At 46.9% G+C, this 13742-nt stretch overlaps 1 protein-coding gene across 1 annotated transcript in view; it reads left to right on the top strand.

Annotated features, from left to right (window-relative positions):
* LOC130125980 (AT-rich interactive domain-containing protein 1B-like) overlaps nucleotides 1–13742 on the top strand; it is a 218005-nt gene that overhangs the window by 18748 nt on the left and 185515 nt on the right. The window contains 1 exon segment of the mRNA XM_056295355.1: nucleotides 4435–4629. Coding sequence (XP_056151330.1) covers nucleotides 4435–4629 — 195 coding nt within the window.

Genomic DNA, 13742 nt, shown 5'->3' with positions numbered 1-13742 from the left:
CACATTATACATGACTGATGCGCTCACTTTTAATCAGTTTAGGCTCGATAACCTCCTTCTCCCTTTTTTCCCCTCGAAAGTGTAGGTTCGTGTTAATGTTCATAAGTCGCTGTGGCGAGAATATCACTCCCCCGCTTTGCCTCCCTCTCTCCCTCCCTCCCTCCACTGGGCTCTCCGAAGGCAACTAAATTCCCAAGGTGTTATTGTCTTCCAGTGTGTGTAGAGAGAGAGAGAGAGAGAGAATATGGGGGGGGGCACCTTCTGGGGGGTGGGGATGTTTATAGTAACAATGATGACAGCAGCGTTGTTGCTATAGCAACGTAACCTCCCTCATGAAGAAGATGTATAGGTTGAGCAAGAGTGCCAGGGTATATTGACATATTGACAGTGATTTTACAAGCAATAAGCTTTGGCATTAGTGAGACGCTTTTGATGTAAACAGAAGTCTTTCTCTTTTGTTTTGCTCTCTCTCTCTCTCCTCTCTCTCTCTCTCTCTCGCTCGCTCGCTCGCTCTCTCTCTCTCTCGCTCTCTCTCTCTCTCTCTCTCTCTCTCTCTCTCTCTCTCTCTCTCTCTCTCTCTCTCTCTCTCATCTCTCTCTCTCTCTCTCTCTCTCTCTCTGGTACTGGGCCATTCTTCCACTAACAGCTGGTCTCTCTTTTATATTATCTATCTCATCGAAGTTTAGATGTGTTTTATCAGCTTTAGACTCTAACTCCATCACATTCTCTCTCTCTCTCTCCCTCCATTTGTCTTACTCACTCCTCTGTTCCTGAGGCTGTCACTCTCTCCCTCTCTCCCTGTCTGGGCTTCAACCGCGAGGGCCGCGATCCGCGACGGCCTACGTGCTAGCGTGCTAATGCTAATGCGCTGCCTCTGTATGCCTGTCATGTCCGTCGGCCTGCTTAGCGCCTCGGCGTGGCTCTGGTTGGCTGCCCCCATATGTCACTCAAAACGGGCAACCTGTGCACCGGCAAACGGGCCTCTCACCGGCAAGCCAGCCGTTTTGCCACGGCAATAGAATTATGAAGATTCTGTCTATTGCTCATCGGCCCAATTGAATTACAAGTGGTGTCTGTTCCAAGACCGCCACGCACACTGATTTTCAAACAAGTGATTTATTACGCACGCACGCACGCACGCACGCACGCACGCACGCACGCACGCACGCACGCACACACACACACACACACACACACACACACACACACACACACACACACACACACACTGTATTCACTTGTAGTGGTGGGGGAGAGGAGATAGCGTCAGGCTTTCCAAAAACCCATTTTCATTTCTTTTCTTTCTTTTTTTTTTTGGCAGTTTGACTTCTCGTATATGTTTTGCCCGTCCGTGCAGCGGAGGTGTTTGTTGTCACCCCTTTATTTCTACAACTTTTCGTTCAAATTATTTGCCTTGCGGAATTGCTATCGCCAGTTATTTCTCCAGAGAGCGTTTTCATCTGCTCTTGTTTCATTACGGCTTTCTTTTTTTTCTTTTTTTTAGTCGGCACATCGTGGCTAATGTAAACTACTAATAAGACACGTTAGTCCCTAGCTAACGGGTCTGACCCTTTAGCCGAGCGGTTAGTGGTGCCGCCTTGTGGTGCAGTACACCCCGGTATCGAATCCCGCACCGGGCAAGAAAATAACCGGTTACATTGGTGGCAGCGGTGGGATCCGGAAGTGTGCAGATCCTCGGAAGTCTCTTCGGAGCGCGGGAAGAACAAAGCGCGAGGGCGCGCTTCCGGGGAGGGTGACGACTGTAAACTACTAATAAGACACGTTAGCCCCTAGCTAACGGGTCTGTCCCTTTAGCCGAGCGGGTAGTGATGTCGCCTTGTGGTGCAGTACACCCCGGTATTGAATCCCGCACCGGGCAAGAAAATAACCGGTTACACTAATAAGAGACCCGAGTAAATAAATCACCGCGTTGTTTCGTCTTCCTCCCCGCACACCCGAGCCGGGGGGAAAACAGGTCCCTCTTTCGACTTTTCGGCGGTCGTTGTCATCGGCGTGAGTGATGGCACAGCAATTGCAGGTATCACTTTCCCGTGTTGTAATTTAAATGTGCGGGGGGGGGGGCGGGGGGCTGCTCGGCGTGTGTTAGGTCGGCGCGTTGCGTTCACACGCCGTGTCGCTGACACAGGCGTCAGAATGAAGCGATGTCTGAATGACTGTTCCTCCGCTGAAGCGAGTGTGACAGGTTGCTACTTGTTAGGCCTTCAGACCGTCTCGTCATTTGTTTACCGTTTGTCGGCCGCCTATCAGCTCGTCTCTCTTTTTTGTCTGTCAGTTTTTCCGTCTGCTCTGCCTGTCTGTCTCCCTGCATTCAGATGTGTGTGTGTGTCTCGCTCTCTCTCGCTCTCTGTTCCTCGGTCTCTTTCTCTCTGTGGTCATATTGGTACGAGAGAGAGAGAGAGAGAGGCAGCCGCCCACGGTTGCCTCGTCTGAATCTCCATGGTGACCTAATCCACACCAGTCCCAGAGCTGTTGTGTTCCAGTCTAGACTCATTGTGTTACGTCAGCCTGTTATCACACACCACCTAATAGCGCCGCTTCACCTGTGCAAGGAGTCGCTTGAAATGCACCCAATTTCTGTATGCAGGAATTTCACGTGTCTGTATGTAAATGAGAGAGAGAGAGAGAGATCTTGTATTTATGTGTGCACATATGTTCATCGTTTTTAATTTTAGTTTGTGCATTTGTTGTGGATGTGCATCTGTTGGCACACCTCTCGATGTTTGTCTGCTTGCAAGTGCATCTTTGTGTGTGTGTGTGTGTGCACGTTATTCTTAGCATATTGGTGTGTATGAGTATGTGTCTGTGTGTTGCTGTGGTTGGCAATAATGAATCCAATGTTGCTGTTGGCATGAGCGGGGCCATGCTATTAACCTCTCTGCCAGCTCGTCTGATATCGCCGCGTCTGTCAGTTGCACCGGCCTAATGACACTCTCTTAGTGTGTCTAGACACACACACACACACACACACACACACACACACACACACATATGCCTATCCTTTCTAATTAGATTCCCATTTGAGGTGAAAGAATTCCCCAGCGTCTAATCATCTGCATTCAGAAAGTGAAAAAGTGTTTGACGAAGCGCCGACAAGTCTCTTCAAGGCCCAGTCACAGGACGGCACACTTAAAAATGATTACAAACATAATAACTCCAGGTAATAACCACACTTCCATGCCTTTCTCCCCCCCCCCCCCAACACCGTTCAAGTTTGCACGGGGCTTTTATGTCTTTCCAGAGAGTCATAGTGGAGCTTTAACTCGGAGCGCACACCCTCCGTTTGATCCGACAAGATCATAACACCGTGATTACATCACGCCGGAGTCCCCGGTAGCGCCATCATCCAGGACATAAATCATCCTCGGGCCTGCGGCCTCCTCTCCACCCCCCCCCCCATGCGGGGCCGGGAGGGCGGAAAGGGACGCTTTGATCGCTCAGCGTTTTAGGATTTGGCGAGTGGGCGGGGCAACGGGCGAATGGGGACAAAGGCAGAACGTGCCGCCGCCCCGAACCCTAGCGCGTTTTACGCGGGTTTTACGGTGGAATAAAACGTGCGACTAACGACGAAATAAAGACTTGACGTGACGTGATGGGGGGGAAAATATTTGACGTGAAAAGTGCTGTCATACTGCTACACCAGTGGTCATAAATGTTTAATAGTCTGTAATGGGAACTTGGCTTTTGTCTCTGTGTGTGTGTGTGTGCGCGTGTGTGTGCATGTGTGTGTGTGTGTGTGTGTGAGAGAGAGAGCGAGAGAGAGAGTGAAAGAGAGAGAGAGAGGGAGAGCCTCTGTAGTACATCCTTAGCAGAGTGAGGAGCACCTGGTGCTGTCTGTAGTCATAACAAATGACAAGGAGAGATTAAGACTACATTTATATTGATGCCAGCTTGTTATAGGCACTCGCTTTTCCTCCTTTCCTCTCATAATCGCTGCTCGGCACGGCTTGGCCTGCGGGGGAGTTTTAACTGCACCTCCTCCAGGAAGTCCGAGCACAACCCATGTGCCCCCCATTAGTGTTACGGGATGTGCCTGCCGTAGCACCTCTTCCCATCTTCGGGTTGACTTGGAGGGGAAATAAAGGAGGGCTTTGGCGGGGAGGGTTGGCATTTGGCGAGCCGACGGATTCAAAAAGTCGCTGTTGTTGGAGTTCGTTAGGCAGAGGACCGCTGGGAGAAAGGAGCCTTCCCGTTGCCCGCGCTAGGCGAAATTAGGGGTCATTATCCGAGAGGCAGTCCGATGAATTGGAAAATGGACAAGAGCCCAGTGGAGGGAATCTCACGCCGCGTGTTACCGTGGGATACTTTGGGGTTATTATTACGAAAACGGCCCATAACTACTCGAAATGTAAACATAATTGTTGTGTATAGCTGCGTTGTGGCGGTGACTAACTGGGGTGTGGTTTCCTTCTTCAGCAGGTGACGCCTTATGGCCAGCAGGGGATCGGGGGCTACAGCCAGCAGCAGCAGCAGCAGCAACAGCAGCAGCAGCAGCAGCAGGGGGCGCAGCAGCAGCAACAGGGGACCCCTCCGTATTTCAGCCCCCCCCAACAGACCCCTCCAGGCCCGTCTCAGAGCCCCTACTTGCAGCCCCGACCACCACCACAACTGGTAACACCCACCATTTGCCGTGGATTAGTTTTCTAGATCTGAGGGATGTGGGTAATTGTTGTAATGTGTTTGTTTAAACGCATTAGTTGTGATTATGTTATAGTGGTCTTGTTGTTTCTATGCTTTTATCAATGATAAGAAAATCCTCTTTTTTTTTTTTTTCGTCAGCGTTATGCGATTCAAACGTTATGCAACACTTGCATTGATTTGGCAAAGGGGAGGCACTTACTGGAGAAAACACCGAGGAAGTGTCTGTATTCATTTAAAGTACCAGCAGAGTGTAATTCATCCAATCCAGTCATCTGTGGGATTTGTGTCAGTATATTGTTGAGGACGACGCTGAAAAAAGTATTTTAAGGGCTCAATTTATGTTAGGGCGGGCGTGTGTGGAATGATATCGGGGTATAATCTTTTCTCTCTTTGTAGATAGATCTATCTATTTATCGCTGTTTATTCTACATCCAAGTTTACATTAGTCCTTGGTATTATTTTTGCGGTCTATTTTTAGTAAATTTAGCCTCCCCCTATTCCCAAACCCCCACCACGATCAAAAACGCACCAGACACACACACACACACACACTCTCCGGGCAGGCCACATGGCAGGCCTCGTGCACCCCATACAAATTTGCCAATTATCCAATTACCGTGTATAAACACACACATCCTATGCATATAGACACGCAGGCTCGCTGCTGCAAGTCCAGCCTTCGGCACAGCAAAACCTTTCAGGGCCTGTTTCGCAGATACGGATCAGATTTAGCCCGGCCAAGTTTTAACACGACGCTCGAAACTAGTTTTCCATCAGGGGAACGGGTCCTCAGGAGTTGTGTCTGAACTGAATGAAGGCTGCTCATGTGTTTCCCATCCATCCCCCCAGCTGGGGGAATCTGTCAGCGTAGTCCAATAGCCGGAAGCCCTGCCTGACTCAGAACAGGACAGGACAGGACAGGACGGAGCGGAGCGGAGGAGCGCAGAGTCGAAATACAATATGAAGCAGAGCAGAAAAGAACAGAACAGGGCAAGGCGGCACAAAATAGAAAACAGTCAAAAACACAGCTGCGCAGAAAAGATCAGCACAATGCCACACAGCTCAGCACGGCCAAGAACAGAACAGCATTAAGAGCACAGCAAAGCCCAGAAGAACTGTTCTGAATCATAGTCAACCAATCACAACACAGAACAAATTATACCCGGTAACATACCCCCCCCCCATGTTTAAAAAAGGTTTTGTAAGACATCTTTTTCGCCATTAGCCGTCCACCAGTATGAATGTTCACATCCAGTTGTGTTATCAGTAGTGTGTGTGTGGGTTTGTGTGCGATTGACTGATTCGGTCACAAGGCGTTGCACCTCCCTTAGAATAATCAACACAAAGACTTAACAGCAAGACAAGCAGATGATCAGAAACGGGGGAAATCCTTTCCTGTTAACCTGGTCATTTTCATTCTGGCTGAGCATTTTGGGCCGTTTTCAGCCTCTCACACTGTGCTCCCGCGTCCAGCTGTTTCTGGGCTTTTTTTTGTGAAACAGGTATTGTAGAGGTAGTATTTGTAGAGAAATAAAGGATAAGAGAAATATGGCAAAATAGAAGAAGAGGAAAGGAAATGGTTACAACAAATGAATTTCCCAAGTTTAAAACAGAGTCAACAATATTCATGTAAACTGACAAATATCTGCAAGACAAATACCTGTATTTTCAGAGACATTTTTTTGTGCAGATGATTAGAATTTGAAATAGGAATATGGAGACAGCTCTTTTTCTTTTTTTTTGGACAACTATTAAATTAAAGCTGCAAAAAGCATGATCAAATATAATGAACAATTAGTGTAGTGCAGCTAATTGACCATCAAGACAGAACAAGCATTGCAAAGGCACCTGTATGCTTTTACATTTACATGATTTTAATTTTATTTTTTTTTTACATTTTTAGCCATTAGTCTGACATTAGTCACATCCAGCGTGGCTTAAAATGAGTGAGCAGTAGAGTTCAGTTTCTTGCTCGAGGAGTCTCCGGCAGGTCACATGGCTGATGACAGACTCCCGTTTAAGGCGAATAAACATTCAACATTTTTTTTTCTATCAGTTAGGTTACTTCATATAACAGTAGTGTGTTGCCACGCACTATGGTAATGTCATTATAAACAGATAAAGACATTGCTCAGACAGGCCCGGATTAACACCGTGTGTTACCCTAGGGGTACTACACTAGAAGTGCCCCCCCCTCCCATTTTACACATAAAAAAGTTAACTTTACTATGGGTAAAGCTCAAATACAGGTTCAACATACATAACTACAGAAAAATGCAAGACCCAACCAAAAAACCTTACACCATAGATAGACATTGGCCTGCACATGCTATACTAGCCCTGACACTGATGCTCAAATCTGAATGCAACTCAACATCCCAGTGCAACACGTCATGCTAAATATCATTATTTCCACCATTAATGGCCTGTATGAGGCCTACATGCAAAACCATTACAGAGTATGTCTAAAAAAACTCATCACACCCATATACTAAATAAGGCAAGTCCAATTACAACTGTCACAAGCAACCATTTCAGCAGCTGAATATAGTGCCAGGTGAGCTGATATGAAGGTATAGGGCCTATCCTGCAGATTTTCTCTGCAACCCTGAATAGGTACCTGTTTGCAGTTATTCAACCAATCAGCATTGAACTATGTCAGATGTTGCACACCTTGCATAATTAAGTGCTGTGAGATGATTGGTTGAGTAAGCACAGGCAGGGCTACCTATGCAGGGTTACAATGAAAATCTGCAGGATAGGTGTTCCTTGAGGACTGGGTTGGGAAACGCTGGTATAGGGAATAGCACATTGAGACGATGTAGTGCAATGTGTAGGCTATTAGACATTATGGTTGTTTTGTTGCTCTGTTGTTTTCAGAAACAGAAATTAAAGGAATGAAAATGGAATAGTGATTAGTAAAGTGAATAGTGAGTAGAGTAGTGAAAGGACTTGATTTTCCTTCTTGCCTTCATAAACAGTAAAGTACTTATTGCACAGGGTGGATGAGTAAATGGTCTTTGAACATGTTTTCTATCAACAATAAAGTGTATCTCTATTATTGTCTTTTTTTAATTTAACCCCCCCCCTTTTTCCTCTTCAGTTGTACTTGGCCAATTACCCCATTTTTCCGAGCCATCCCGGTTGCTGCTCCACCCCCTCTGCAGATCCAGGGAGGGCTGCAGACTACCACATGCCTCCTCCGATACATATGGAGTCGCCAGCCGCTTCTTTTCACCTGACAGTGAGGAGTTTCACCAGGGGGACGTAGCTCGTGGGAGGATCACACTATTCCCACCAGTTCCCCCTCCCCCCCTGAACAGACACCCCGACCGACTAGAGGAGGTGCTAGTGCAGCGACCAGGACACATACCCACATCCGGCTCCCCAGCCGCAGACGCGGCCAATTGTGTATGTAGGGACACCCGACCAAGCCGGAGGCAACACCGGGATTCGAACCGCCGATCCCCGTGTGGTAGGCAACAGAATAGACTGCCACGCCTCCCAGACGCCCTCTATTATTGTCCAACTAAAATGGAGGGAATCACTGTTATGTCTGTCCTGTGGCGACCGGACGAACAGCACCACTCTGCTGTTGCAACCCACATTGTGGTTGGAGGGGGGATTACACCTAAACGGCCACTGCGCTACTTATTGAAATAAACAGCGTGTCTCTCTCCACGCTGCCCTGCACGCCTCCGTGATGCTGAAAGATGCACAGAAAGTATGACAAATATTTTCAAATATATTCTAGACATTTTAAAAGTCTATTCGTTGTCTTAATCATTTGGTGCCCCCCCACCCCACTCCCCCAGCACAGCAAACTGGCTGGTGCCCCCGGGCCCTCGCCCGATGCCATACATGGATAATCTGGCCCAGCGCTCAGATTTAAGTCAATCACATGAAGGATTTTTAAGACACCTAGATTTGTGCAGTCTTTTGATTCTTATTTCTGTTGTTGTTCTTTTCGGCTTTTTGAAACTGCGCGGGTGAAAGGTCACCGGGAGCAGCGACCCAGATGTGATTTGCATAACACAAATACCTGCAATAAAACTCCTTGAACCGACTTTGGAAGGGATCCAAGTATACCTGCCCATTAGAAGAATCACCTTATTTCACATTTCATCAAAACGTGGCCTCAAACTGTTGCCTGCCAGTAATCTGGTTACTGGCGTGCATGTAAACACGCTCGCCGTTGGTACATCAGAATAGAAAAAGGCGAGCGCTCCGGAGATGGAGGTGGGGATTAGGTGTGTACGGTACCTGAATATATGTTCGACTGCGCCGTTGACTTCAAGCCAAACAGCTGCAAACCTTCTCAGCCAAAAACGCACTTTCAGATTTTTAGACGCCATCCATTATTTTAGCCGTCGGTGCTCGAGTAATTTCTGAAATTACTTTGACATTATGTTTTGTTTTGTTTTATTTTTTCTTCCCCGAAAAAATTGCACTGGTATTAACGCAAAGTTAATCTTCGTCCATTAAGCAAGAGCAGAATTTCAAGAAGGATTACCTGAAATGCCTTAAAAATAGATTAAGATAGAAATGAATAGAGAGTAGTCCCGCGCCTCTGATTTCAGATGCCAACACGCTGGGAAATGGAAGTGACGCGGTGGAGTTAGCCAAGATCACAAATAAAAGATTTAGTGCGCTCTCAGTTTAGCGCTCTACTTCCTTCATCTTTCTGCTCTGAGCGAGTGTGCATCTGAGTGTGTATGCATGTGTGTGTGTGTGTGTGTGTGTGTGTGTGTGTGTGTGTGTGTGTGTGTGTACACACTAATCAGCCAATTGTGCAGCAGCAATACGGCGCTCTGAAAAGGTCAAATGGTGACCTTTGTCTGTGATTCTGGGCTGAAATGAGACATGATGTGAGCCACACGGAGCAGATTACACACACACACGCACACACACACACGCACACACACACGCACACACGCACACACACACAAGCACACATCAGATTAGGATGTCACTGCGGTTTTGACCCTTGTTTTCTGACCTTGCAGAAATCCAAACTGAAAATGTCTTCTTTTCTTTTTTTTTTGTTCTAGCGCGCTGCGCGGCTCCTTTCCTCCCCTCTCCACTCCCATTAACCCTGGACAAAGGACATCCTCCAGTTGATGGAACCATTCAGGCTCCCTTTGACACTGTATTTGCACCGAAACGAGACCACTATTAGCCGATTTTGTAACAAATCGAAGTGAAAGCGCTCTTCCTCCGAGAATGCTGCACCGTCGTGACCCCGTCTGATTGCGAAAGGCAGAGGAAGACATGAAGACATTTCTTTTGTCCCTCTTTGGGAAGAAAAGAAAAGCTTCCCGTTTTCTCCCGATTAGGCATCTCCCGTCACCCCTATTCTCCTAAGGTCCCGGCATTGCACAGCCCCTGCGGTGGTTGTGGAGGGTGTAGACTACCCACAGACATCCTCCAACACACGCTGCTTGGCCAGCCGCTTCTGATAATCAGCCTGCTGCAGGTTTTTTTTTTTTTGGGGGGGGGGGTGTAAGGTTTGCGGTCCATGCTGCTTCTCTTAGATCCACCCGCAGCTCTGCAGGTGCCCCACCACATGTAGGAGTCACTAATTGCAGCGGCAGGACACACGCTTGGCCGAGCAGGAGATAAGACTCGGGTCCGAACTGGGGAACATTAGCATTGCATTAGTTTGCAGTGGCACCTGAACACCCTTATTAAAATATGTCCAAGATACGAGTATGTTGCAAAAAAAAAGAGAATCACTCTGGCAAGGAAGACATTATTTCTTTTTCCAGGAGAGATAAACACAAGCGTTTGCTGTTGGGTGTTCAAGAACCCATTTAAGCTGGTCTTAACCCGTTCACTCTAAATCAAAATGGTTCATGCGTGTGAGGATGTGGTCCCATTTCTTTACCGTAGTGTTTATTTCTGATTGTAGATTATTTCTGATTAAAAAAATACAAATTTTCTAAACCTGGACTCTCCCCGTTTCTCCCCTCTGTTTCCGCTTCGCTTTTCTCACCTTTTCGCTCTTCCTCCAAACTCCTGTTTTCACTCGCTGATGGTCAGTGATGATTAGATAAGACGTTTTGACGTGTACTTCAGCTTCTGTCTGATTCATTAGTATGTGTGTGTGTGTGTGTGGGTGGGTGTGTGTGTGTACGTATAGTATCAGACCGATAGCTGTCCCTCTCTCCTGTTAGGCATGATGTGACAAAGTTTTATCTCGATGGAGAGCTCCACTATCTCAGTCCGCTGAATGAAAGATTTGGCATTTTATCTCTCTGTCCTGTCTCACCTCAGTGCCACAGAGAACTCACACACTTTACAGAGAGGAGGACTCCTCCTCTCACTCACGCGGACTTCAGCCACGACAGGCATTTGAACTTAGGAAAAGGCCTTTTTACCAGGATGTCGTGCATTGTAGTCCTATTTATGACCTTGGTCTTATGTCGTCTGCCACTCTCTTTCATGCCCCCCCCCCCTCTCTCTCTCGCTCTCTCTCTCTCGTGCGCACCATCTTCGCCGTTTAGTGTTATCAGATGTGACACATGTGACACTTCCCTGCAACGCTGTTCAGTCAACAACCTTTTTCACATCAGTCACCAGAATATTCCTGGTCAAACTGTAGGATTTAGTCACAAACTGTAGGATTTAGCCACAAACTGTAGGATTTAGTCACAAATTGTAGGATTTAGTTACAAATTGTAGGATTTAGTTACAAATGTAGACAGATAGATACATGGACACATTGGGTGCTCTGTCTCGTTCCTTCCAACCCGTCTCGCTTACTCTCTGTATAATGGCCCATAATTTATTGTGTATTATAGTTTTGTCACTGTGTAATAGTGTCTACCTCATAACTACGGAAACGAGAGTTGTAATCTGAAAGCTTTTCCCTACTAATTTTATGGCTTTTTTTTTTTTTTGCTTTACCGGGCAGTTTACAGTGGAAAGGGACAGGGGATAGCCGGATGAGAGAGACAAGAGGTGAATGCACAGACGCTTGGCCAGATGCAGTCTCGCAGCGTTATGAGAGGTATCTGCTTTTAGCCCGCTGTCTCGCGGAGCAAACACTACTTCATGGTACACAGTCCATTAAATCTAGCAAAAGAGAGTCCCAACTTCAGGGTCTTTCCTGGCTCGGAATAAGGCTTAGGTGGTAACTTCGTGTGACGGCGACTGCGGTCGGTCCGGCTTTACTGCCGCCGTCCACTCGTATTGTCGTCTCCATAAATTTATATTTGGAATCGAAGTTCAGGTCGTCAAGAAACCACTACAATGTATTGAGATGTGAATATACTTTTTACATATTTATTTTGAATAAATTTGAATAGTTATTGAAGGATTTGGAAACAACAACCCTCTTCAAAGTGCCACTGAAATAACAGTGTCACATTTAAAAAGCTAAAAAAAAGTGCCTTTAAAACAGAAAATAAATAGTTGTGCTCGTGACCATGTTAAATGTACTTTTCTAATCACAGCGGATGTCACATCCAGTGACTGAGCATTTGACCCTCCTAATGGTGTTAGTCCCGTAAAACATTTTAACAAGGTCCCCGTGGGAGGAAAAAATAAATTGCATGACTCTCCAGTCAATTTTTTTTACCTTACCTATGTCCCATAAGGGACTCCGTACAAATGAATTAGACAAATGGGAAAGATAAATAAGGGTAGAACGAGTAAGATTTTCCTAAAAATCAATGTATTGGATCGTACGTCAATAATCCCTCTCAAACATTTATGACCCACAAGACGTGTGTGGTGGTGTGTATAGCTGCAGAGACCCTGTCCCCTGCCTGTAATTTCTTATTTTGCTGTGTACGAGAGTTCTACGTGTTTGCCGCTATAGGGGGATTTAGACGGGTGGATAACCAAACCGCTACATTGTAGCGGGGTTCTTCTAGTAGCGTTATAAAGCTTAGTGGTTATTCTTCAATAAGCCCCGTGAAGGCCTGGCGGCCTGTCCAGGGTGTCTCCCCGCCTGCCGCCCAATGACTGCTGGGATAGGCTCCAGCATCCCCACGACCCTGAGTAAGGATAAGCGGGTTTGGATAACGGATGGATGGATGGGACGTTTCTGTTGTTCACCTTTGTCCAGCCGGGACTCTGAAAAAACGTAGTGACCCAGGTGCCAGATCGTAAGCATGCGTTCAAGAGGAAGCTACGACCGTTTAGGAAACAACCCCGAAAAGATGCAAATATAGCGGGGCGAAACGCCAGGGGGACAAAGCTCGTTCCAAAACAGGGGTGAATCTGGAGTTGGCTTCCCCCCGCTGGCGAGCACTGAAGGAGAGGCTGGGACTATGAGGGGTGACGTGGAGTTGGCCTGTACACTGTGCTCTGGCTACTGCGGTCAGGGGGCGTGTCCTGTCGTTGAGCCGGGGGAGGGGCCAACTTTCAACGTTGGCGTTTATCAGCCGCAACTCACAAATCCTACTCGTTCTAACTGTGAGTAATCTTCGGTCCAAAGTCCGTCTCTCACTCCTGCGTGACCTCTCGAATCCTCCGCTTATGCCATCGACGTCATCTGTGCAAGATTTTAAGATTCTTCATCCCGGTCCTGAAACGTAGCGCTACCGTCTTCTTCGTCTTTCACGGCTATTGTGTATAAAGCGTAACAATAGTGTAGCGGTACCTGCTGGTGGGGTGATTGAATCGCATCAATAAATGTATGGACTTTTCAACTGTTTTTAAGTTTTGTTTTGTTTGTTTGTTTCTTTGTTTTGCGCAATCACTCCCAGAAGGCTTCGGCGGGGTGAAAATGCCCTATACGAGCTGCCTAAGCCTTTATAATGCACGAATAACCCTGAACTTACAAGATAAATACCACATCATCTATAATATTTTGCACCGGTGTAGCAGCATTTATTGTGAATTATATTTTGGTGATATCAGGATGAACTTGACCTGTTTTGATAGTTGGTCTTCGAACAAGGAAGCCGTTCCCTTTGAAATTTAGCCAACTCTTTGTACTAAAATCTACTTTTACACTATCCTCTGTAAAACAGATCCCCGGGCCATTTCCTGGATTAGCTTTAACTGTTCACCCTTCCTGTCCGGGAGTGGTCTCTTGGGAGCAGTGCTATCACATAAAGGAGCGCTCAGCT

The sequence above is a fragment of the Lampris incognitus genome, chromosome 16 (assembly GCF_029633865.1).
Source record: "Lampris incognitus isolate fLamInc1 chromosome 16, fLamInc1.hap2, whole genome shotgun sequence".
In the NCBI taxonomy this organism is placed as follows: Eukaryota; Metazoa; Chordata; class Actinopteri; order Lampriformes; family Lampridae; genus Lampris; species Lampris incognitus.
The sequence above is the reverse complement of the archived record's forward strand: the minus strand, read 5'-3'. Positions and strand labels throughout refer to the sequence as shown.